A 26,765-nucleotide genomic window follows, 5' to 3' on the forward strand; every position below is an offset into this window, starting at 1 on the left:
TCTTAACAGTAGACAAAGTTACAGCAAGGCTTTTTGCTCAAGTACACACAGGGTTCATGCTGGTTCTGCTACCAGCGCTACCTACCCCTCCTCCCAAGCTGTTGCTTGAACAACCCTACCATTGAACCATCTATTCTTGGCCTAAATGCAAAGGGGAATATTAAACTGATTGGTCAGGGAACTCTTTCAGGAAGATTCCCAGTAGTGGAGTAGCTGGATGCATAACCTTAGAAGCATGAGATAACCAGACATGTTCTTGTTTGGTGGACTCCACAGAAAGAAGCACTAGGCAGTTCTGGAGTTGTGAAGGTTAAAGCAAATCTGTTCGCAGTGATGTGAGCACAACAGGTACCTCCTGGAAGCGTGACTCTAAAAAGCCTCAAAAAGCCTGGAGGAGCAAATGTGACCTTGTGTGTTCATGCGAATGTGTAGGCTGGCAGTTACGTGTGGCTGAAGCACAGAGCTGCAGTAGGTTGCAGAACTGGACTGATGTTTGCAGTTCTGCTTCCAGCTGTGTTACAGACTCATGCTGCAAAGAGGGATGAAGCTCACTTTTTCACAGGCCCAGTGCCTTGACCTTCCTGTGCCATTACCATTCCACACCTTTTGGAAATCTGGCCAGGACAGTTACAAGGGCTGCTCTTTCGGGATGCACTTGCTACATCTATTGCCTTGAGAGGCGCATGCTGTCCTTTTCCAAGACAGCTTAACTCTGAAATTACTCAGCTCACTTGAGCTTTGCTCTTTCTGTAACTCAGGTTGACTGTGTGTCTAACAAAAAGACTTACCTAATGTCTGTAAATTGCTTTGATATTTGGGTTGAAGGTGCTGGAAAAAAGAATGCAGGGCTAGAAAGAGAGGGCATTTCAAAGGCACTAACAGGTAACTCTCCTTTGTGCCTTGTTAAATGTGTTCTGCAAATACTACCAATTCACACGTTATTGTGGACATCGAAAGTGTGTGGAAAAAGTAACTGCATTTCCACAACTTCTTTTCGATTTTTAGTGCCCTGTTCTCATGAGTACTAGGAAACAATGACTCTGATGTATATATTTATAACAGTAAAAACTCAATGAATCTGTCTGGTATAAATAAGGTTACCATATGGCTTTAGGAGGTGGAACAGTGTGGAGAGAAAGACAGGAGGTACTGGAAGCATAGTGTCTCAGTTTGATACAACACCTCCTGGGTGCTGAGGGAAGTGCACAGGGTTCTGGATTTAATTTCATCTCCTGTGTCGGGAGCTCAGTCTCATCCAGTACACAAAATGAGCAGCTGCATTGTGGTTCCATTATCTGAGCTGTGCATCGCAGCAGGAAATACTAGGAAGTGGCTGGTCTTGTTGGGAATTGCCAGTAGTATGTACCAGGGGTGAGAAGGTGCAAATGGTCAGCAAGACTGCGGAATGGGCACGGAGAGCCGCGCCTTGTGGGAACGTGAGGCACAGAGTCAGCCGTTTCAGGTCAGGGAAGGAGTTGCATCAGCTGAAAGCAGAGTGAGGTTTTGTAGTTCCACTGGTATGTCTTTCGCCACGTCTCAATGAATGTCCCTGTTTGTTAACTGTGAGAAACTAAATTGATAGGAGCCAATGGATTGCTGTTGCCCGGACAATGATGAATAGAAAGAAACTGAGTGGACACAGTAAGATGCTAAATGGCTTTGTGGAAGACTGGAACATAAGATTGAATGATTTCTGGTTAAAATGTACTGAGCTGGAAGCCGTGGAGGCTTTATTCACAGAAATAGCCTAGTGATGATGGAGTGAACTAGGCCTGTCTTCCCACTCCATCTAAATGCAGTGTAGTTAGAATAGTTCATGTTCTACCAGCCATCAGGCTTCTCTGCCATGACTGTCATCAGTGGTGGCTGTAGTATAGTTGTAGGATGTTGAGGCAAAACTTCTGGTTCTTTGTGAGCTGCTGAGCAGCAAGGTGATAGCAGCACCTTGCACCAGAATGAACCGGGCTTGCTTTGAAGTGGTGGCTGACAGATGCAGGACGTCCTCAATATTCCATGCCTCATTTCTTTCTGGACGTGTCACCTAGTTTGCCTAAAGAGTTTTTTGCTTTGGTGCATGTAGTTGTTATTTACTCATGTTGTACAAACCTCTCCTTCCCTTTGGTGGGGAGGGTGCTAATGTTATGTTCTGCAGGTACCTCCATCAGCCTCAGTCTAGTTCCCTGCTGCACTGCTGTGATAATGTTGTGGTTCATAATGGAAGTAATTGCTTTCTCATGCTCCAGCACCAAGTTTGTCTTTCCACTTGCCAGAGATGAGGTAGGGGGCTACACACGCACTCTCTGCAAATGCTCAGAAACGAAGGTAGCTCCTTCTGCCTCTGTATGTCCATGGATGTAAATCCACACTGTTTGCACTGCCATCGTTAAATGTCAGCAGCAGGGTTTTGGGGAATAACACGCGTTGCCTTCCAGGAAGCACACGATAATGATTTTTTTATGCTCCTGTAAAATCGTGGTTATGTTTATTTACAAAGGGTATAATGTGTGCTGTGATTGGAGTACAGGATTAGAATATGGAACAATTTGCCCATCAGATCAGATGAAATTTCAGTCTTAAATTTCTTGGCAGGCGTTTTCAGTGACTATTATGAAACTAATGTAACATTCACAAATTGCCCTTTAAGTCTGTTTCACTGTCCTTGTGTAGCTGTTTTCTGCATGCTGACTTGCTTGGTTGGTTGCAAGTTAAACTATTTCAAAGAAAGTGCTAGTAGCTACTTCAGGCAAGAAAAAAAAGTACGTTACTCAATGGTAAATGGAAGAGTTATAAAGTGGTTTTCTGCAGCAAAGAGAAAACTAATTGCTTAATGTCTTTAAAATGCTATGAAAGAGTAAAGTGTTAAATACTTAATATATATGCTCAGATCATAACTGACTTGTTAGCGTAAGATAAAGTGGTTTTGGCACTTTCTGTAACAGTACTCTCGCGTGTATGGTGAAGTTGCTGTCAGACATAAAACCCTGAGGGTCCCCCCACTTGTGTGTCATTTCCCTTTCCTCCCTCGGCAGATTTCTGAGACGACCCTTGGAAACGTAGTGGGCCTTTTGAGAAGTAGCCCCATCACCCTGGAAGCTGCAGCAGCATGTCCCCTGCACAGCGCTTGTGTGCTCCCTGGGCAGCCGGCTGCATCACTAGTGCTGCTCGCCCCCTCCGTGTGCGCACACTTCCTTCCTTCCACCCACTTGCCCCTGCCCTGCCTTGGTTTCACACCTCTGTTCCAAAGTTCACATTGTCCTCCCTGTCTTCCCCCCCCCCCGCTTTCTTTTTAACAGCAGGAAAGAATTTCGTACACACCTCCAGTGAGCCCGGTACCAAATTACACTTCCTCGACACCACTACATGTCCCAGTGCCGCGAGCGATCAGGATGGAGGAAGAGACGATCAGACTGCCAGCACACTTGCGTGAGTGTCAGCGCGGAGGCTTCTTACCCTCTTGGATTGAGGAGGGTGCAGGGTGGCGTGAGGAGGTGTCTCTGTGTTTATGGAAATGAAGAAGCCCTCTGGCTTTAGACTTGTTTTACTTTTTTATAAAGCGTTAGCTGGTTTGATCTTTCTAAATATTCTTTTCAACCAAGGGAAATTACTCTTAAATACTTTATATTATATTCCCATCTCACTCCCTTCCCCTGCACTCCTTGTCAAGCGTTTGGGTTATTTCTCATGACAGGCACAAATGTGGAGGTTTTATTTTGACGGGAAGTACTATGTTTCCTTCCACAGTGTAGGAATTGCTCAGCGATGTGCTGTGACACAAGGTCAGAGTTTCATAAACCTGTGGCAAGTGGAGTATGTTTGTGCTGTGGGTATTTTTCAAGTTGCTATGAGTCTCAATATACTCGTGGTGCCCAGGCTGTCTGCTACAGAATGTGTGTGCTGACAAAGGCAGTGGGAAAGGAGGAAGGATGATCTTAGCTGTGCACAAAAGGATGCTGCAAAGGAGGAAGGGCATTTCACTGACATTGGAACAAAAACTGGAGCTGGGGACAGGGCGAGAGCCAGACACTTTCTTGCTGAGATAATTTAATGTTTGAGGAATAGGAAACACCAGGGAGTGTTGGCCAACAAGAGGTGAATTAGTGAAATAGGATGGGAACACCGCAAAGAGGAGTTTTCCTTTTTGGAGGGGAAGCAGTTCTGATGCAAAGTGAGAAATTTCCTTTTAAGCTTTCCTTGGGTGTTAACACTGTTGGGGTACTTGAGCGACAATGAGCGACAGGGCCAGGAGCAAGTGTGACTTTGTGTGTTGCCATCTGACAAATGGGTTTGGGATTTCAGGGGGCGGGGGGAAAGTCTGTGTTTATCACAAGACATTCTCATTCTTGTCCTCAGCCGTCTCCCAGGAACACTCATTTTTTGGATGCAAACTGTGCCCCCAGCACTTCTGTGATCCTATATTTGCTCTGTTGCTGGCTATCAAGGTGGTTGCTCTGCCCCAGTGTCTCTTGTTGCCTATGCTGTGTTCTGCCCTATCTTGGTTTTGGCTACTGCTGCCTTTTACTCTGCTAAGACTTGCGCTTCTGCATGTGCTGCAGCAGAACCCTGGTTGTCCCTTTTCTGTGCTTTCCAATGGGAGTGGGAGCTGGCACTGCAGCATTTCTGACCATGTCTGGTCAGAACATCTGTTCAGACCGTGTCTTGCTGCCTCTGTGAGCATCTGTGAGCTCCCAGATGCTGCTTTCCCATCTGTGTGGCTGCTGGGCTGTTTCCCCAGCCTGGGGAGGACTTGCTGCCACACTTAGAAGGCATTTCTTTGCTTTGCCCAAAACTTAGACACAAAAACGCAACACAGAAACAAGTTCTCTAGCAGTTCTTTTCCCACTGGTGCTTTTAATCCCCAAAATCTCAGGTTCTTTTTCTTTTTTTCCCCATTGCGTTAGTTGGTACTGTTTACTTTTGCTGTGGGAGCCACTGTCTGTTGTCTCCACAGCTAGGATCAGGGCTGGCTTTCCAATCACTTCCTGCCTTCCCTGCTGGGTCTGGCAGATGCAGAAGGCAGGAAGGCAGAGACCCTTGATACTGAAAGGGGTGGGGCATTGTTTTTACTACCTGCTTCCTTCCCCATCATCTGCCCAGCTTCCTAGGCCCTATGAAGCTTATAAGGCTTTGTCCTAGTGAAGACTTTCCACCCAGTATTTTTAGGTGTCATCCAGCCTTTCACCTTCATTTTTGTCTCAGTTTTTCCTCTGATTTGCACATTTTTTTAACTTGCAAGGAGGCTTCTTTCCTATTCGTATTTTCACACCAGTCTGACTTGTAGTGTACAAAACCAGATGATTAAATCATTAAATACCTGTGGGACAGTCTTCCACAAAGTTAGTTTCTCAGGTCATAAACAACATGGAGCACATTTACACAGCTTTACTAGTTGTAGTTCCTGTCAGTATAGTATAGCTCAGTATGCAGTCAGTATTGACCCAAACACTGTTACCATCCAACTCACCCAAACACTGTGAGAACCACTGCTTAAAGTATGTAGATTCATAGTTAAACCAGAAGGAACCATCATGAATTCCTGAAATATCTCTGGTACAACTTGAGTTAAAGAACTTGACTCAGTAACTTCTGTGTTTGGGTCCGGTAATTGAGCTACAGCATGTTATGCAGAAAGATTCCTGCTCTTCATGTAAAGACTTCAGTGATGGGGAGGATATAAGGTCTCTAGATGTTCTTTCAATGCTTAATTATCCTCCTTATTTGCCTTTTTTTTTTTTTTTAAGTGCCCTATTTATAGTTTGAATTAGTCAAGCTTCAGTTTCCAACTATTAAATCTCATTATCTCCTTTCCTGCTAAATATTGTCAAAAGACTACTCCTGATATAGGTGCTTTTAGATAAAGTAACTTCTTAACCTTTTCTTAGCTAAACTGGATAGGAAGAGAAGTTCTTAAGGCTGTCAATCTTCCTATAAAGCTTCCAGATTTCAGACTCTGTTTATATCATCTTGGTGAACTGTTTCCTACTTCAGACATCCTTCTTAAGGTGAGGACAACAGAACAGAAGTTCATATTCCAGGATTAGTCTTCCTATACCAGGTATAGAAATAACTAAGTGCATCTCAGGTCATGAGGCTTACGAGGTATTAAATGGGATTTTGCAAGTCCTGCATGGACTCCTCTCATCTGATTTGATAAGTATTTTTTATTTAGAGAAGTGCCTGAGAGGTGGCTTTGGTCCGAAATCCAAACTGCCTCAGAAATCAGGAAAATTAGGTAATTTCTTGTTCAGACTTTGATACTGTATGTAAAGCTTGGGTTTAGGTCTGCAAAGTCGGAGACTTTTTTAGGTCTGAGATTTTGTTTGATTCCAGCCTTATTGCTGTCTTTGTTGATTAGGTGAAGTGTAATAACTTCTTTCAACCCTCACTCATTCCAGTGCAGCAGGGGAGATAGGATAAGTTTCTGCAGTCATACACAGAGCTGATAGCTTGTCAGGCCTCCACTCATTCTCTGTTTCCATGACATTCTGATGGCATTTACCGAAATAAAGGCAAGATTCAGGCCTAACCTGTGCATCTTCATCTCTGCCAGCTTGCAAGTTCAAGAGCTATGCTACAAGTGCAGCTGGAAACAGCAGTTGATGCAAGCGAAGGTAGAACTAGAGACAAATGGTTCAGAACTTGAAGTGCCCTTTGTGGATTCAGACAGTATTTTATGCCTTCCTTTTAGAAAGTTCACGGTTCCTAATGTTGAAGAGCACTGTGAAGGTGCTAACACTCAACTGTATCACAACAATTAGTAGAACAATTTCCTTCGGTGCAATAAATTATTTCTTGCAATGTTTGCTGAGCAAATGGGTCTCAGCTATGCTGAGCTAATTTCATCCAGAGACTGGAAAAGGGAGAAGTGCAAAGTTTAGAAGGGTAGAATGAGATTCCCCTTTGCTACAAGCATGCAGAGGAGGACTCCTCTTTGGTGAATGCTGCTAGAAATAGATAAATCCATTTTTCTGGCAGTGATGTGAGGGCACGTTCCCCTTCTCACACAGCTTTTCTTTAGCTAGCTGCTTTCTTCCCAACCTGCCCTGTTCCTGTAGTATAGAAGTGCAGTTTAGTCAGCCTTAGGTTTAAAGCTGTGTGATAGTGAGAATCATGTCCTGATAAAACAGACCTCTCCCTGATGCTGCACTTCTCTGTAAGGGACTTTTGACCCATGCTTTTAATACTTCTAAACGTATTTCTTTGCCTACCATCCACTCCTTACCTAGTAACTGAGTATTGGGAGCATTGTAAACAAACTATCAGTGGGGAGCTGGAGAATATGCTTTCTTCTATTCTAGATATGTAGTCAGAATCACTGCAGCGATCTCCAGTTTACTCTTTGTCCCTGGTGAGCATGTTGCAGTAGCTTTGCAGCATATCTGGTCTCCACTAGACTGTACTGATGTCAGATAGGAGGAGTGTGTGGAAAATGGAGGTGTTTCCTGAGGATTCAGGAGAAGCAAGTTCAGCTCTCACACAAGGCTCTGCCCTTGATGCCTTCTGTGACCTTGGACACCTTGTTTTAGTTTCCCCACTGTAAGATATAAAAACCATGAGTGCAAAGGCTCTTTTAAAAGATTTGAAAATTAGTACAGTGGCTGCCCAGGTATTGTGATAGTGAAGAATGTTGAGATAGGTGAAAGTCCTCTGAAACTATTTGCATACCCCTTGTCTCTGAGGAAGCTGACTCCATATTACCACGGAGTTAGTTCTTTGTTTTTTCTTTCTTTCTTTTTTATTTTAGTTTTATCAAAACCAATCTTTTTGTCTTGTCTGATACGATGTCGTTAGTTACTTATGTTGAGATCTGGCTAATACCTTGTGATAAAATGTTCTTGGAACTGGGCAGTTCTTGGAACTTGGAACTTAGAGGTGGATGCAAGAACATTTCCCCATGTCTATTAATATGCTCTGAATCAGAGAGAATATAGCTTTTTCCTTTTTTTGTAATAAGTAAGATGAAAATTAGGTGGTTTGCCTTCTACAACAGGGTTTCATGGATTCCTTTGTCTCCTTCAACATACAATGTCTTCAGCAAGAGACACAGAGATATCAGTGCTGAAAAAGGACTTGCTGCATGCCGTAATCCCATACAGCAGCATTCCCTCTTGCACGTTTCTGTTGATTTGTACAGTCTGATTTTTATCTCAGAAGGGCATCTTCCCTTGGGAACGCCCGTGTGTTTGTTTAGGGAGATGGACCTCAGAGTTTTCTATTGATACAAGCATGGACAAGAGTTCATTTCTTCCTCTGAACAAATTAATCTTTTTTTTTTTTTCTTTGGTGTTGGCATCCTTCATAAGCCTGTAGCCCATGCCGTAGCAAGGCACACTGCACATACTTCTCTGTAATTTTCTGTACACAGAGAATCATAGAATCACAGAATGGTTTGAGTTGGAAAGGACCTTAAGATCATCTAGCTCCAACACGCCTGCCATGGGCAGGGACACCTCACCCTACTCCACGTTGCCCAAGGCTCTGTCCAACCTGGCCTTGAGCACTGCCAGGGATGAAGCAATTATTCTTGGCAGTAACTATTTCTTCTTGCTGTTAGATTTTCTGAACCCCCAACAGCCTGCACTGGTATTCAGAGTAAGATGACAGACTCTAGATGTTAGGGTACATGCATCGCCTCATAGGGAAGAACTTTTACATTGGGACTGCAGTGTTGTTGTTGTATTGACTTCACTCACTTTTTGGGGGGTTGTGGTGGTGGCGAAAGCTAAAGACCTGTTTGTAAAATTGTTGAGTACTTCTTGTTTCAGATGTAGGCTTGGGTTCTAGTTCTTGGTTTTCCAGTGTGCGAGATGCTCCAGGCCACGGCTGGCTTTGATGAACTCCAGAGTATTCTGACCTGGTCACATACAGCCAGTGAGATGATGTTTTTTTTATCTGAGACTCTCTGCATCCCCTGCAATTACTGTCTGTTCTAGTGCCCTCATTAAGGAGGACAGAAGGGAAATTTGTTTAGTTTTCTGCAGTGATTGTATTAAAGGCTTTAAGTTTTTAGTGAACCTGTCACAGGAATTTTTCTGCATGCCTATTTATATTGGTATTTGGTACTCTGATTTGACTGGGGACCAGTCCAGTAGCTCAGTCGACATCTTTGTGGTCCTGGCTGTACTGCATTGTGCAAAAAAGCCCTCTGTATAACCCCCAAGTGTGGACATGGGTAGTAGAGTAGCCCAGGCAGTTGGGCTCTCAGTTGGGCAGATTCTTTAAACTAAGGCATTTATCAGACCTGAGAGCAGTTTATCATGAGTTTCTTTCTTCTGATCACACATCATTGCTTATATGCATAATATGCATAATTTGTGGTTTAAGGGCACCAATTTTCTTTCTCTTTTTTATTTTTGTTCCTTCTAAGGAATGCAGGAAACAATTAAGAGGAGGAGGAGGAAGCAACAACACTGTCAGGGTTGCCAAGGATCCATTTTTTCTGCGTAGTGTCTATTAATTATGTTGCTCCTTTTATTAATCCTTTGGCACCTGTTAATTATTCTACAATTTTGGCTAGCAGCTGGAAAGCCACTTTGAAGCATTAAGCGTATTGTTATTTAGTTACTAGAATATTCAATGCATTGAACTGAAAGTATGTAGTGAGACGGGAAAAAAAAGCCCTTTACCCTAAGCCACATTTAGCGCAACAAGCAATAAAAATATTTGCTTTGGAAGGATCTTTGTGGAACGAAACTGACTGACGCACATACAAGGAAAATAAAATAAAAGCTGCCTAAAACAAAGGGGCTGTGAGAGGTGGCCAGAATGTCAAATGAATGACTCTGAGACTAATCCTGATCCCACTGAAATGAGTGCTTAAATTCCCACTGACTTGAGTGGGATCTGGACTGTCCTTTTTCTCAGATGATTGGCTTCTTCGAGCCCCCTCTCTGCTCTTCTCTGACATTATGGCCACTTAAGCCTTGCTCCTCCCTCTTACTGTCCTTTATATACTTGACTTTCCTCCTAATCTGTTTTTTACCTTATACTTCATTCTGTCCCTGGGTAGCTAGTCCTTTCCTAGCCAAGCCAACCTACTACAAGAGCAAAAAATTAAGCTGGGACAATGGCTCTTCTTGCTACCACCTGGCTGCCTGCAGTAGTTAATCTTCCTGATGTTGCGTCTTTGTCTTCCACAATGGGCTTTTCTTACATGTTTATATTGTGAGCTATGCAAGGCAGGGCCCGTCTGCTTCCTCTGTTCAGCAGTGCCTCCTGGTCATTCAGTTCATAACTCATAATAATCTATTGACAGGCTGACTGCACTGTGGAAATTGCAGCCAGCTGTCCTGTCAGTGACACTACTTTGGTCAACCCTAGCGAAGGGACTGGGTCTGGCTCCTTCAAGACTGTGAGTTACATACAATTGTTAGGCAAACAGGATGAAAATCGTGAGCCAGGGAGACATGGATTGTGCCTGTCTGTTACCTAAGGTGGCCTCTCCCACAGGCAGCCTCAGGTGTACATCTAACTTTAACTCACCTACTCCAGCCTGCCTCCTGGGTGTTTCTTACAGTGAATCTCAGGCCAGCCCTGGAGTGATCATACGGACAGGCAGTTTGTATGGGTGTCAAGCTCAGTCTCAGATTCACTTTTGCACCTTTACTGCTCCAGCTGGGAAAGCCGTGGCCTTTGGATCAGGAAAATCCTGATTTTCATTTTTCTGGCATGGTCTTTTTTTTTTCATCAGCTGTGGGAGACCGACCCTCTCAGCACTGAGTTTGCATTGGGGCAGCTCAGGGCCACTTCAGTTGTCACTGTTGATGTAAACAGCTGGCGAGTTGAATCTTAAATCTGTTAGCTCCTTATTGCTAGTGACCGTGGCAGAGGCATCCAGGTTAAGTGAGAAAATACATGTAAAAGGGCAGTGCTGTGAGCTGGTTCTGCTTCTTGAGAGAGTGTTTTATAGGCAAGTACCTTTTTATTTTTAATTTTTTGGTGTACCTGGTTGTTACTCAGAGTTAACACAGTGGTTTCCTGCACCAGCAGTCCCCAGTGGAAGTGTGTGGAGGGATGAGATCCTTCCTGTGCTGGTGGGAACTTGCAAAGCAGTCCTGAGGTAGGAGTGTGAGAGACCTTGTGCTTCAGGGTACAGAGAACTGGCAGTGTGGGAGTCCACTGGTGCTAAGCCAGCCTTTTACCCTCCTGGAAAGCTTCACTTCAGGGTTTTAAATCTTCAAAACACAGACTCACCTCTGTTCAGAGGGGAAAGGGAGCCTTGTCGCTTTAATCTGGGATTCAAGCCGATCCTTTGTGGAATTCCCCTGGAAAGTGTGGAGAGGAATAAGAAGCAAAAGCAGCAGGACATTTATGGTATTGCTGGGTTTGAAGCATTTTTAGCTTTGTCTTAAAGGGACACTGTCAAGATCAGTGAACCTAAAATTAGCTTGCTTTTCTCTTTCCATCCCAAATGTGTCTGTTTAATTTTTCATTTGTGTTATAAGTACTTTTTTTGTTGTTTTGTTTGATTTTTTTGTTAAGAAATAAAATTAATGTAGAGAGCCTGGTGTTCGTAAATAGCCCTACAATTAAAGAAAACTTAGAAGAGAAACTGCGTGTAAGCCGTGACTAACAACACCACGATGACAAACCATAGTGTGGTGAGCGCCTCGCTACAAAGCACAAGTGTGGTAGAAAACCCCGTGGAAGCAACATAGCATGCATGCAATGTCCACTCCTCTAATAAAAACAAAGCTGAGCCTCTGAACATTGGAAGAGAGCACCACTGGTCAACACTGAGAGGGCACAGAGTGTGTGGGCTGCAGCTTCAGGGTACCAGGGATTAATGTAATAGGCTGTGTGTATACAGAGAGAGAGAAAACAAGTATTTGATGCCTTTATGAGAGGCTGGATTTCCTTCTGCTGTATTTGTATGTCTTCTCTCCTGTGCTGGCACTCCTTCTGGTGCTAAACAAATGCAGCCTGACAAAATCACAATTAAAGAGGATTTTACGCCCATTTTACAACTCCTTTTTTACTGCTGGAGCTGGATGACTAAATGATTTATAAGTTCACTGAAGAAGTTTCTGGTAAAACAATTCCATCCAGAGTTGGAGGCCCAGTCCAACAGCTCAGCCAAGAGCCTCTTCCCAAGATTGTTTTCCAAAGATAAATTGGGAGGGGGAAGCATTTGTGCATCAGCCACTGCTGTGGATGCTTGTGTGTTGCTGTCTTTTATGGGATGAATATGTTTGAACGTGCTCACTCCTCATGTAAACTGTTTCATGCAGGACTAGTATGCTGCTGTTAATATAGCAGTGATCCTTGTTCAAGAAGTTACGAGTTATGTATATATTAAATAGGCATGTATGTCAGTTAAAAAACAGTCACCACTGATTGGCTTTCTAGAGTCAAAGCATTAGGTTCCTTGCTCAGCTCCAAATCTTTGCTTATGAGCATATGCATGAAAGTCACACCTTAGGAATAGCCCTAAGCACCCTGCTTTATTTACTGCATAAGCCTGTCTGGTTTTGATCTCTGTATGCTTTTGTATCCCACTGAAGAAAAGTGTCCATTCTGCGCTGGCATCAGGGCCAAGGAGCTCTATGGCAATTACACAAAGCAGAAAATGAAAATGTTAAATTACGGCGTGACAAGTTAAAATGAAATTAATGTCTCTAATGATTAACCCATGGCTCCTTCCTGCTTTAGAGTCCACAGGCATAGTACGGGGTGTTCTGCAATCAGTGGAGATGTAGGGTGAGGGACAAAATTCTCTGTTACAGGTATTGATTTGAACACAGTGCAAGTCTTCCTATTTGAGGGTTTACGGAGTGGATCCTTGTAGCTGGAGAGTCACTAGTCAAGTCCCAGAGTTGCTTGTAGCACCAGATCCCAAGTACCATGAAAAACTAGACCTCTCCTGCAGGCAAGCAATATTCCACCCGCGTCCTACATGGCCTTTGCCCTGTCCTGGTGCTGTGACATGCAGAAGGGGATAGTACCCTCATACAGGCTTTTGGCATTACATACTCCATTCTCGAAGAAACAGTGGTAGTTTCATAGACTTTTGGGCTATGCACCACTGGGCATGCCCTGGGGGTGGAGGAGGAAGCAGTCAGTCGGGTGACAGGAGCTCAGTGGGGAGGGTCTGACAACTATACTGACCACAGTGAAGAGCTGGTCTGAACAAACCAGTTGTAGTCAGCACTGTGAGCGTCAGCTCTTTGCCAGAGTGATGAATTTTGCAAATGCTTTCTGGTGAGGATAAGCTCTAAGAATGTACTTATTTCAGAGGCAAATACTATAATGCTGGTAGTGCAATTGCACTATCTCAGCATCCTGCTAAAAAGGTTTATTTTCTTAAGTTATTCATGTGTTCTCAGCGTTCTCCCTCTTTCAGTTCTCCAGAAGCACTTTTTTATGCTTCCCTCAGGTGTCCTAAAGCTTCTTGTTTGCAGAACGAACCTCCCGGAGGGGCTGTGACCTGGTCAGAGCACTGACATTTTATTTTAAGCCCACCAGCAGCAAAAAAAACACAGAATATTTTTTAAGGGAAATTTCCTTTTTGGGTTTTTGTATCCCTGAAAGAATTTCCTATGTAGGCAGACAGTAATTCCCAGCTACATACTTCCTGATAAGGAAACAGCTCCAATAAATGCAGCTATAAATAGCTACGTTTTTAGTTTTAAAAATCCAAGGAGATTTGTTTAGCCTTTCTTTCAAACTGTTGAAAGAAAAGGACCATGTAGGATAAGAGCCTTAACGTTTGGCACCCCTTGGCTCTCCAGATCAGCAAATTAAGATTGTAATCTGCATCTGTACATTTGATGATGTGAAGCCGAGATGTCTGTTTATTTCTGCTCATCCTTCTCACACCACCACAAAAGAAAAAAAGCAGCTTTTTTTTTTTTTTTAATGTCTATGGCAAACATAAATTGCATTTTGCCTTTCTCATGAGGGAAATGTATTACCTCCTTTCAGCAGAAGTCTCGTGCTTTTGCTATGTGCCTATGTTTTAATGCTTCTCTAGATAGAGTTTGTTAAGGTGCTCTGTTATCTCAGAATAAGTAGTGTGGTCTTCAGCTGCATTTTTTCACGTTTACTGTGGATGTGCTGGAGCAAATTTATAGTTACACCTAAATTCCCTTTTTTCTAAAAGCAAGTTGCTGGGGCAGTTTTGTGCAGTTAGTTTATAAACCTTCTGAATTGTCTGTATTATCTGCCCCCTTTTTACGGTTCTCTTTTGTGTATTTTTGATGCCTTTCACTTTGGACTTTTCCTGAAATTTTTATAGACTCATAGAATGGTTTGGGTTGGAAGGGAACTTAAAGATCATCTTGTTACAACCTCCGTGCTGTGGTGGGGTTCATTTTCCATCCTGCTTTTCTTTGTTCTTTCAGCAGTGTCAAATGCACAGTATCTTCAGAAAAACAAATCATTGTTTGCCTACGCAAAAATTTATAGATGAATGATTTTGATGCAAGAGTTTGTGTGAAAATGTCTTTGCAGGTTAGATTTCAGGCCAGCTGTACTTGCCATTCAGATTACAATTGACAATATATACGTGTCCCCTAGCTTGATTGTTTTATAGAGGATGAGTCTGCTTCATAAGTCACCTTGATGAGCACTTAGACCTGAGTTAGATTTAAGTTTCTGTCCCATGGTGGGGAAGTGGCTGCTGAGAGGCTGGTGTCTCCAGCCAAATCCCGGCCCATATCTGGGGAGAGGCTTCTTCATAGGGTGTGTTAGTGGCTGGGGCATCCTCTGTTCTCACTTGTTCCTGTCCTGAGCGCTGCCTCTATATTTTGTGGGGTTGTGCCTGTGATGTGCCACTGCACATTGGCACTAGCTGGACTATGGCCAAAGCCTCTCGAAGGGTGAGGGTTCCTCAGTGCCGGGAGTCACTGGACAGTTGATGCCCACCACAGCAGAGGGAAGGTATAATAATCTCCTTTTTCCTCCTCCTCCCTGTTTCTCCTTCCAGCGATTTCACAGGATCTTACGACTTGTGGCCAAATCCTACCCGTGAGGGCACTCAGCTGCTGTGGGCCCCTCCTCTTGGCCCGCTGACTGTGCTCCCGGCTGGCCCAGAGCCGAACAGATTGCACAAGGGTGCAGCTGGTGAAATATCCCCCCTTGCCCTTATCGTCCATTGTTCACTGAAGCGCCATGGCAGGGCTCAGCGCGCTCCTCTAGCTTCAGTTGTGTTTGAGCCCCTAAGCGCATCACTTGTACTCAGTTTCCTTTTGTGGGTACCTGAAGGGGTTTTATCTTCTCCCTCCTGTGCTCCCCTCTTGGCTGCATCGGGAAGGTTGATCTGCATGTGCAGGCCTTGCCACACCTCCTCAACAGGCCCGTGGAACATGCACAATTAATATGGTATTAATTAATTATGGGGAGAAGTCGCTGCTGGCACAAGAACCAAGGCTTGCAGCTTATAAAGTGAATGCTTTGATGCTGAGCTTTAAAGAACTTTCCATCAACTCAAGCCAGCAGAGAGATTCTGTGATATTTAAACCCTCCCTCCGCACAGACACCAGAGCTCATGGTTCTGCCACCCTGGGCACTAACAACAGAAATAGTGGTGGCAAAGGAGTGTTCAGAAAGCACAACCGGGGATCCACTCTCATGTCATGAGTAGGATTGCACAAGTTCTAGGTGGAAAAGTTGGGGCTGAATCAGGAATCGTTTGTCATTGCCAGCTTAATAGATGTTTGCAGTGTGCGAAAAGAATGTCCTTCTGGACCTGCTGAAATGAATAGGAGTTGTCTAACTGACTTCAGCAGCTCCCATGGTTTTATCCAGAACATGTGTGTGTGAGTAAATGTGTAGGTTTGTGATGTGCTTCTACTTGTTTGGCCAACTTTTGGGGGAAGAGAGATGGAGGAACAACTATACCTTTTTGGTTTCATGCAATACTGAGAATTTCTCCCTTTCTACTTCCTCCTTCTCGGTAGGACAGAAGGAAGTAGCCCTGATCCCTGCCGGTCCGCAAACCAGTTACTCATTTCAGTTCTGCCACTTGAGTGGGTCCTCCTGTATTTCCTAGTGGGGGAAATCTCCCTTTATGTATTTAAGTTCCTCCTTCCTATTCTCTCTTTTGTTCTGATTTCTTCCAAGCAATCTGCCTCCTCCAATTTTTAACCTCGTTGCTGGCTTTCGCTTCCTCTCTGTGCTTCAGTGAAGGCGTTTTGTCAGAAAACCCCCTCTGTACACAGATACTTCTTTGTTCCCTTTTTTTTTTTTCTGTTACACTTCTTTGTATCTTGCTTCCTTGGAAACTTCCTCAGTAGTCTTACTACCTCTGGGGTTTTCACTGCTTTACCCGGCTACTCATTACTATGTTGCTGGGTGTGTTTAAGGCACCTTGATCTTTTTATTAGAGGTATTTTTCTTTTACTGCTCTTTAAATCCTAATAGGCAGTGGTGACAAATATTGTTATTAAATACACAGGGCTTGTTTCATCACTGCTCTACAGCTTGCTTGGTGGTTTTCACTTGTTGAAGATGAGCACGACCAAATCACAGGAGTCATTCTTTACTTCCACTTTGTGTTGTTCTCAAGGATGCAATGCACAGCGTGGGGTAGTGGTGAAAGAGTCATATGCAGTAGAAGTAGTTCAAGGTTTGGTGCAGGATTTGAAGCCTTGGAGCTCAACGATAGGAACAGGGAATAGCACTCAATGTCTGTAAGAGCTGGAGCATTTACAGACCTCCTGCAATTTTTACAAACTCTCTCAGTTTTAAAATCATGAAGAATAAAAAACAAGTGGAGGGACTGGGAGTGACAGTAGAGGTAACAGTGACAGCGAGATGAGTCGTGTTTGTGATGGGCAGACCTGAAGAAGCTGGGCTGTTAAAGGAGTCAGTTTTTGCTGTTGGCCTCCTGCCACACCATTATCAGCGTGTGCAATAGTGCTGGCTGAATCTCAGAAAGGTTGGGGGTTGATTCAGTTCAACAGAACACCCAGAAATAAATCCAGATGTCTTTCAAATTGGTTGGATATGCAGTGTTGTAGTGAGTTCTCCATAATTATGATTTCCTTGCGAGAGTTCTGGGAGAATCCAGCTAGTCCAGAATAACCCTGAGAATACAGCTTCTCACTTGTGGCCTTTCTGGTGCTCCATCATTTGCAGTGAGAACATGTGTGCACAAAAACCCCACTTAAACTAAAAAAAAAAAAAGAGTTAACAATCAAAATTCATTTCAAAGCTGAGATGTTTGGATTTTTTATTTTTAATCTGACACATGTCATGTCTCTCTGTGTACACACACATACTTAGATTCTGCAAAACGGATGCCTGCTCAAATGCTTGGGTTTTATGCACAGGGACTGTTACTCTTCCTTTTTCTCCTGAAGCTAATTAACAATTACAACATGTTACAACCATTTCTTTTAGGCAAAGTTGTAAAATTACTGCCTGCAATCAGGAAAAATGGATGCAGAAGATGGTGGAAGGCACCTTTTGTGCCACATATGCTGCCCATTAGGCATGCAGTGCTGTCCTCCACATCTCTGTTGCGTCAGGCGGGCACCACAGAGTTAGCCTGTGTTTGAGACTAAGGGCCTTGGTTTGAATTGGTCTTTCAATCCGTTTTTACTGGATCTAGTGTAGAGAGTCAGCAGTATTGAGTATCACTTGAAATCTCTAAGTTGGCTTAAAATTGTAGATGGGGCTCAATCAGCTGCATTTCGTGCTTTCTTAATGGGTGCACTCCATGGACCACTTCCCAACAACTACTAATGTGAAGGTTAGTCCACAAGTCTTGGCACCACTTTGCAAACTGAAATAATCAGAGGGGTACAACCTATTGTGAATAAAGGTAGCTCACGCTGATATATTTATTGTGAAATGACTGGGCCCCCACTCTGAAGCATTTCCAGAGTACAATTTTAGAAGTCAATATAACATCAACAATGTAAAGGCTTTAAAAATACAGTTAGTGGTCCAAAACCTGTCTCTTAGCCAGCTCTGTATTACACATGTGCTATGTATAATTTGAGCCTCAGGACAGCCGCACTTTAGTAGAACCTGACAACTGGAAGAGCAGGGACATCATCTTCTCTGCACGAATAAAATGCTCAGCATGTCTTTACCACTTGAAGTTATGGTCATCTACTAAATTAACTGCTCCCAGCATCACTCAGAATTGAGATGAAAGTAAATTATTCTTATGTTCTAAACTCTTCTTGAAAGACAGCAATTTATTCATACGGGACCACAGTACAGGGAAATCTCCTCCAGAAGGATGTTGTGGTTGTTCAGCAGAAAACAATTACTGATGTGAGTAGCTTGTGACTTTTTCATGTGGTTTTACAGTAAAACCTGTGAGTGTCCCTTGGCTGTAGAGTTAAGCAAAGATATTTTTCGAAGATCAGTTCACCAGTCTCAAATTTGTTTAGCAGCTCTGTGTTAATTTCATGATCCTGCACCCAAATTGTTAGAAAATTGATGTTCTAACACAGTTTTGTTGAAGCTCCTGAACTTCTAGAGTGGTTTCTTAACACCTTGAGTTTGTTCAGACTCAGTCCCATTCAGGCTGTGGTGGTCTCATCCACACAGTTATTTTTTAATAATAGGTGACCGAGCTAGAGCAGACTACTTGCCCAGTTTTCCTGTTCCCAGGAGACTAGGGGTGGGATAGTGTGCTGCAGTTTTAGGAAAAGATAGTTTTGTAAGTGAATGGGTTGGCAGGGAGAATGTTATCATGTGGCTTATGAAATCATACTTGATATGGAGAAGGTGGTCAGGGAATGATTATTCACAGTTCCTCACAACACAGCAAATCCAGACATCTGAGATAAATCATTGGCCAACATGTTTGAAAGATACAAGAATGAGGATTCACCACTACGTGAAAGAAACCATTTCAGGAAGATATTTTAAGGGCTGAAAGAGTAAATAGGTCTCTAAAAGGAACCAGATAAACCTGTGGAGAGAGGGCCATTTGGTCAGTATGGAAACAGTGGTCTGGATGCAACCGCAGCTAATGATGTCCTTAAAGCACAGATTACCAGAGACTGAGATAAGTAATATATATATATATATATATATATTGCTTAACGTTTCCTTATTCCTTACACTTTCTGCTTATGACCCACTACTGAAGACATTTGGCTAGAGGGGTCTGTGATCTCTTCTAGTATGGCAGTTTTTCTGCTTTACCCCATCTCATAACCATCTCCAGTGATTTGACAGTAGTGTGGATGCCATCCAAGCAGATAGATATTCAGTATGCATATGCTATGCCAGAGGGCTCTTTTAGGTGATAACTAGCTCATCAGCTAGAGGCCACGAATAAAAGTTAAGTGGGGGGATTTGCCTTGAAGCAATTCTGACAAAAGTCTCTTTACACAACAGCTGACTGAATCACTGAATGTAATGCCAAGGGCAGCAGCAGAAAAAAATCTCATGTAAATTAGCTGGCGAGAGAACAGGGCAAAGCTATCTGGTGAAGGAAGGAATGGGAGAGGAGGGCAGGCAGCCACCTGCTGGAGCTTCTTCTTCAAGGACCAGAGCTCCCCCATCAAGTGTTAGAAAACGGATTTGAAGTTGGGACTGGGGGGAAGCGTGGAGAGTCTCTCTCCCTGGCATACAGGCCTCCAGTGGGTTGTCGTCACTCACATATGTGATTCTGTTATCCCTCGCATTTGTTTCTCCCACATGATCTCAAAGGGTCACTCTCATTGTCCTGCTGCCATCCAGTCCAAGGTCCAGTTTTGCCTGTGGTCCTTCTACGGCCCTGTCTCATCAATGGAACGTTTAACATAGATTTCAATTCTGCTTCCTCTCTCGCCCCAAACAACAGTTTGGGTTTCTGGGTGTAGTCATTTAAGAAGTTATTATTCGGTATGACTTGCGATTTGAAATGGTAAATTAAAAACCAACTGGGAGTCTGGCAGTGCTTGCGATCTGTGCCACTTTCCTAAGGTGCTTCATGAAATACCGTATGTTGTTATTCACTCTGGCCTGGATGTTCTTGGCTCTCTCCTACTTAATGATTCACAAGATGTCTGTGAGATTAATTTTTGTAAATGCGGTTCCCCCCCCCCGCTTCTCTCTGCATATTCTGCCCTCTCTTCTTTCCGTGTGAGTTTTCAATGCAAAGGTTCATTAAGTAAAACCTACAGTCTGTATAAAGAACAGAGTGCAGTCTCCGCGTGCTAGTGGGAGAGATCTGAGATATGGTGCACATTTGTCCTCTGGTTTCCAAGTAGGGTATTGGAGTAGTTTGGGAAGCTTTTCTACAGCTCCCCCTCCTTTTCCCCTGCTCTTTCTCAGCTCTCTGTCTGTGTCCTGTGCCTCTCTCCTGGATAGATAGAGTTCTTGTTAGTAAAAGCTCAGCAGCTCATCTCCTCTGAATGCTCCTGTCTGTCTTTGGGGAGGAGGGAGCAGGAGAAAAGCAGTGTGCGGGGGGTTCTCCGCACGCCTGTGCGAGGGCAGAGCTGCTGATCCCAGCCTGCTGGCTGCAGTAAGTAGGCAGGGGTGTTTGTGGGGCTTACATGCCAGAGTCTCTTCAAACAGCTCTGCTGAAAGGCATGAGCTGGGCTCACTTCTGAGGGAAATTTCCTTTTTGGGGAAGTTGCTGCAAAGGAATTTCCTGTGTGGGCAGACAGAGCTTCCTGACTTGAAGGCTTCTTGGAAGGGAAACCGTTTCATAATGAAATGATAAATTAAAGACATACCAGCCTGGTTCGCTTCAAAACAGCTATTGAGAGAGCTCAGGCAGTGCACCATTATACTCCCTCGCAGAATGAAAATAAATTGCATCCTGACAGGATTCTCTGTAGTGGAGCATATCCTTCCCCCCAGCCTTCCTCCCTGTATGTCTCGCTTTCCTACCCTCCCTCCTCCTTTCCCCCTCCTCTGCTATTTGCTGCCCTCTCATCTATCTTTTGCAGCCCCCGCTAACCAGCAGGCAAAAGAGCGTGATGTTGGAGATGGTTTGCTAAATGTGCTTCTTTCCTTATAGAGCCTGCAGCTCTGGTTTAAGCCCTGCTATGCTGGCCAGCACAGTAAGGACCCTGGATGTAAGGCATAGAAATGACATGTGGCTGTCATGAGAACTGGGTGCCGTGTGTTAGTGGCTGCTAATGCAGTTGTGGCAAGGAGAAATCAGGGGTATCCACAGAGTTTAAGTCAGTGCCCACAATCAGGAATGTCTTGGTGTGGTCATGAAAATAGCTGGGAGGAAGGGTTGCAGATATCTATTTCCTGTTAAATAAGAGGAAGAAAGGACCTTTGCTCTATCCCAGCCAAGACACAATGGAGGGAGGACATCCCCAGAGAGCTCAGGCTCTTCCAGCCAAGTTTTCAATAGGCACAAACCAGTGCATGTTATTTCTCTACTCTGTACCATCCCAATCTGTTGAAAAGTGAGGGTGAGTGCTTGTGGGACTGTGTGCCCTAAGGGATTGCCTATAGCTGCGAGCTCAGGTGAACTGAGTGAAGAGTTTGGATTAGGCTGCTTGGGTTGCTGAACACATTGTGCATGCAGATGGAGGATGTGATTTGACATGGCATGGGGTGATTCTGCTCGAAATACCTAGTTCCACAAAGTGATCAGATGTGCGCTGCTACAAGTGTGGCATCAGCATTTTCTTTTCTCCCTTGAGAGGAGGTCTTTATTCCCTCCCTCCTATTCAGCTGGCAATTAAAGCTGCTTTAATGCTTTGCAAAAGTCCCCTGAATTGTTCTTCAGTAGAGGCCTTGTTCTGCCAAGGAAGCCTTATCCCTCTCCATTGCTTAGGGAGTTTCTTAGAAGTTTTGTATCACTGAAATTGCCGGCAGGACATTGCACGATGTTATAGGGAGTGTTGCACTTTTGGGAAGTTTTTCTTAAAAATGCATCTGCTGAAGCCACATGACAATAAAAGAATTTGAGGTTTTATTTTTTTTAGAAGCAGGTTTTTGGCCTGTATAAAGAAAAGCTAGAAAAAAAGTGATTCACAAGGCTCAGAAGTCAGCTACAAAGGACTGCAACGAAAAGCATGTATGTGTGTGATCATATGTATATGTGTTTTATAGCTTTGGTGATTTTTACCTTCTCTTTGTTGCCTCATTTTCAGATTCTTGGAATTGGTAGTCCCAGAGGTATTCAAGAAAGAGGATTCCAGTGTTAATTTGGGAAGTTATGTCATCAATAACATTGTGTAATCATTGCTTATATTGTACGGATGTGCGAAGTGTAAAGTCTGAAACACAGAACTTTGCCTGTTGTGACTGGCATACCACACCATGGCACATGCCTATGATGCATGACAGCACTGTGAAGCAAATCTGGTTGTGCTGTGGCCAGGGCTGTCTTACAGCTGTTTGAAGAGATGGTGCTGCTGCTTAATTTAAAGTTAAGAAGCATCTGTCTTGAGAAGCCTGTACTAGGGACATGCTAGTCTTGGAGCTGCAGCATACAGGTCCTCGGAGAAACAGGCTTCTGCTCTTTGTTACCAGACTCTCTTCTTCATTCAGTGTATGATTTGGCCAGACTGAGTTGAAAGCTAAACAGTTCCTAGCACAAAGAGCCTCACCATGGCTTGCATTTTGAGGTGTTCTCTCTCCTAAACCACACAAGATGAAAGTTGCATGGAAATATTTCAATGGCAACGCTCAATATAGATGTAAGTAGTAGTGGTTTTAAGTAGTACTTTAAAATCTAAGTTTCTGTAGTCAAGGTATAGCTCAGCAGAGAACAGTATGGAAATACCTACTTTGTTCTAAATCTATTTGTAAGACACCTGGTAATTTTTACTTGAAGTCATATTGCTTGTAGAGGTAGAGTTGGAGTTGAGCGTGGTCTCTCAGAAACAGTTTCCATGCAAGGTACAGTGCCTGTTCAATGTGGATGGTCTTAGAGGCCAAATTGTTAGCATTTGCCTGACGTGGATGACATACCTTGGATGAAGCCTTGCGTGGGACATTTGACAGGCTTACTGCTTACCCTGTTTGGTTTTGAGTTGTGAGGCACCTAGAAGTGTAGTAGGCAATCTGACTACGAACGGCAAATAAACATTGGGCTCAGGACTTTTGTGCTGTCACCACCTTTTGATAGCATTAAATTAATGATTAAAATCAACATAACCACGTGTTGCTTGCATAAGTTGCTTCTCTTTCTGCCCTTGCTAATGTATTTTTTTCACCTAATCTCCACCTAAAATAACACCATTGCATTTTGTTTATCGCCTGCCTCTTTCTTAGGCTAGAGGTGATGTGTCCCTCTCAGCCTCAACCAGTGCTGGGATCCCTCCCGAACTGTGAAGTCCCGTTACCTCATTTTTCCCCCAAAGAACACAGAACTGGTTTCTGTTGCCTTTTTTATTTGTTTTTGACTGAAAACTAAACAGAATTACTTCTGATCTCTCAGAACTAAAACCTAGGTAACATCCTTGCAATGGCGGCAGCCATAGCCGCACCAGGAGGAAATCTGAGTAGGAACACAATTGTTGGGCTGCACATAGGACAGAGCGGTTCCACCAGTGTTATTTTTTTGTAGCAGAGGTTTGCAGTGTTAATCAGGTGGCATTCTAAACTCACTCTTCAGCTTAATGATAGTGAGTTCCAGTAAAATGCAGGTGGGAGGACACTTAATTTGTGCTGGTTTTTTATTGCTTTAAACGCACACACAGTTTGTTCTTGGCATGATATCAAAAGAGTGCTGGAAGGAAATGAGGTAGAAAAAGGACATGAAAATCACAACCGTATGAGTGATCTCTAAGGGTGTTGTTCCTACCTCCATGTGGAAAGCCCAGAGATTCCTCGTAGAGGTTCTTACTGGGCTGGCAGAAGATGGATATCTTATGTTTCACTTCTGGCAATAGTGGGTCAATAGGGATTTCACTAATCAGCTAAAAACTAACAGTGATAGAGTTTAAATAAATTGTAGGCAATTATTCCTATCATAGGAATAGCTCCTAAAATGTGGGGTCTTTGAGGACAAGGGAAAGATTGGAGAGGTGAAGTAGAATGCATCTTACTCCCCTTGCTTTTGCAGGTGACATTCTACAGCCTTATCTTGAGCTCTGAGATACTCTGAAATAGTGTAACGTGTATTTCTGCTTGAAATGAGAAAGCTGGAGATGGTGAGGTGCATAGTACATGTCCCCACTCCAGAACAGTTCATTTTGTTACATGCCTGTCTGCTTTGGTGGAATTTCTGTGAATTGTGAGACAATTAAGTCTTGCCCATAGGAGGCTGGCATTCAGCCTCTGTTTCCCTTTGATCAAGCTAAGTTTCTGTCTTCTGAATTGCACTGACTTGGACCACTCTAAATCTCTGCTTATGGGGTGCTTATACCAAATACTTGCAGGCATTTCTCTGACTACACTGCCTGCTTCTCCTACAGTGCTGCAAGAAATATGTGCAATGTTTCTGAAAGCTCACCAGATTGGTGTCGGAAAAGTTGCGGAAAGAATATGCAAGCCAAAGATCATTTCAAGGTAGCCATTCTTTGGATTCTTCTAGAACTTTGACTCGCAGGCTGCTGGGAAACTAACTGGTGTTTTATCAAGCTGGATCTCACCCTGATCATTTGAAATGCTTCCTTTTTTCACCTCAGTGTAATCTACAATCACAGATGTATTGCGGCAAGAAATGTTAACAGGAAAGAAATGTAAACACTGGGGCTGTATTTGACTTCCTCTAAATATCTATATGTTTGTGTTGAGGGAGTTATTCAATTAAGAATTAAATAAAGCTTTCTAGTCAACCCTAGGAGAGCCAAACTCTGAGACAGGTTCATCTCTTGGGGATCCGGAGGAAGGGAGAATTACATGTGCAGCAGTGCTAGTTGATATGTTGCCCAAGCTGTCGCTATGACAGCATTTCAACATGGTATCAGACACGGCTCTGCACCAGCTGCATTTGCTTCCCATGAGAAAGAGGATTGGCATGGAGAATCCTGAGGTTGAAAGTGAAAATTATGGACACGAATTTCCCCTCTTGCACAATCCCTGGTTAGGGGCCTTCAGTTCCTGTGCCTGATTGTATGTGAAAATGCTTAACTCCTTAACTGCTGAAGGGTGCGAAGATTTTTTTCCAGGCAGTCTGTCTCTTGGTATTTGAGCAAATGTTACTTGAAGGGAAGGGGTGAAAAAACATACCTCCCCATATACTTCTCTTTACTAAAGCATGGATAGCAGTGAATTAGTGCACTACTTTTTTTAGTAGTGAAGACCTGAACTAAAATTCAGCATAAGATAGATAGGCAAAGTCAGACTCTTCATAGTCTTTAGTAATTTGTGGGGTTTTTAAATGCTGCTCTTCTAGTTTTTTTCCAGGGCAGGTGACAACTGGTGTATAGCTAAGCAACGCGTATTGGAGTAGGTTTACTTTTTCAATTATCTTTCAAAACTTTCTTGGAAATAGTTGAAAAAACACCCTGAAATCCACAGACCAGAGTCTGAAAAGGAAATATTTGTCCTTTTCACGGAATGTCTTCTCAGTTCAGCGGCCTTGGGACTGTAGCGGGATAGCAGGAGTTGTGGCAGGCTTACAGTGAAGAGTAGTCTCAAAACACTGACAGATCAAGAGCTGGAATACCTGAAACCATAATCACCTGAATTTCCTTTGTCTTTTTTACACATGTCAGAGATTCAGCTCTGCCTACCTAGACTAATGTGACCCTAACTGTCTGGTTTAAATGTGTTTGGGCGTGCACAGTTAGCCTTTCTGAAGCAGGTGAAGAGAGGTGATCTCTCTTTTCACACTGACACTAATTGCTTATACCTGTGAAAAAACTGTGAGGGACTCAAAGTGCTATTTTTCTTAGGGAAATTTCCTTTCTAAGGAAGTTAGTCATATTAAATAATTATTATTATTTTTAAATCCAGTATGAGTCGAGGGAGTGCCCTGATTACACATTTCCTGGAAAAGGCCGTTGGTGACGTACCATTGACTAACGAAAACTCACCGGTTAGAAGGAGCTCTTTTCTGTTAACTATTAGAAAAGGCAAGAGCATTTTAAAAGTAAAGGTCTTCAACATTTCCTTGTTCTTTCTTTCTCAACCCACCATCAGTGAGCCTCTTTACGTCATAACAGCTACAGATTCATGGCCCTGATTGGAAAATACTGGACTATTCTGAGATAGCAAAGTAAGTAAAATAAAAGCCTGCTTGCCATCATGTTGCCAGCTATGTGGCTGTGCAGTTTAATACCACAACCTAAAATGCAGGAAGGAAGGAAGGAAAGAAGCACAAAGGAGGCACAACAACCATGACAGCAGATTTGTCAGGTTTCCCATGAAAATCAGGATGATGCTTTAGCTACTGATGAGCAACAGCCCTCAAAGAGCTCTCTAGAACCTGCCTAGGGGTTAAGGATGGAGTATTGTGCCTGTATGAGAAATTCTGGGCAGGAAAGAGAAGAGTGGTGGAACTGAACTTCTGTATTCCATCACTACTAATTCTGTTTTTTCTAGCATGTGTTAAACCAGTGTCCAGGAAATCTGGGAGCGGACCATTTTAGCTGTTATGTCTAAGACTCTGGGAATTTTGTTGCTATTGCTCAGGAGAGCATGACTTGTGACTGCAATTTGTTCAACTCAGAATGACCTCCAAGCCTTACTGGAAGTCAACTTAAAAAAAAAGTATCTCCCCTCATCTTTTACCAAAAGAGATTTTTCAGGTTTAAAATCATCATCCTGTAACATTTTGTTTTGAGCATAACCCCAATAATATCAACATGACAGAATTATGCAAACAAGGAAATTTCCATGGGCTGAATTGCACAATTTCAAGAAACAATCTGAGTTATTAAATAAACATGAGCACTGATGCCTTAGCATGGAAGGGCTGTGAACTATCTGTAGCTGTTGGAGCAGAGAAAATA

The 26,765-nt window shown here is 43.3% G+C and overlaps 1 protein-coding gene across 2 annotated transcripts in view; it reads left to right on the top strand.

Annotated features, from left to right (window-relative positions):
- The window catches only part of ETV6 (ETS variant transcription factor 6), a 136,918-nt gene that overhangs the window by 40,179 nt on the left and 69,974 nt on the right, over positions 1–26,765 (top strand). For both annotated transcript variants that reach the window (XM_080628908.1, XM_080628909.1), the window contains exon 2: positions 3,294–3,423. In XM_080628908.1, the coding sequence (XP_080485034.1) occupies positions 3,294–3,423 (130 nt within the window). The remainder of the gene's footprint in view (positions 1–3,293; positions 3,424–26,765) is intronic.

This window comes from Psittacula echo (genome assembly GCF_963264785.1).
Source record: "Psittacula echo genome assembly, chromosome: 1".
NCBI lineage: Eukaryota > Metazoa > Chordata > Aves > Psittaciformes > Psittacidae > Psittacula > Psittacula echo.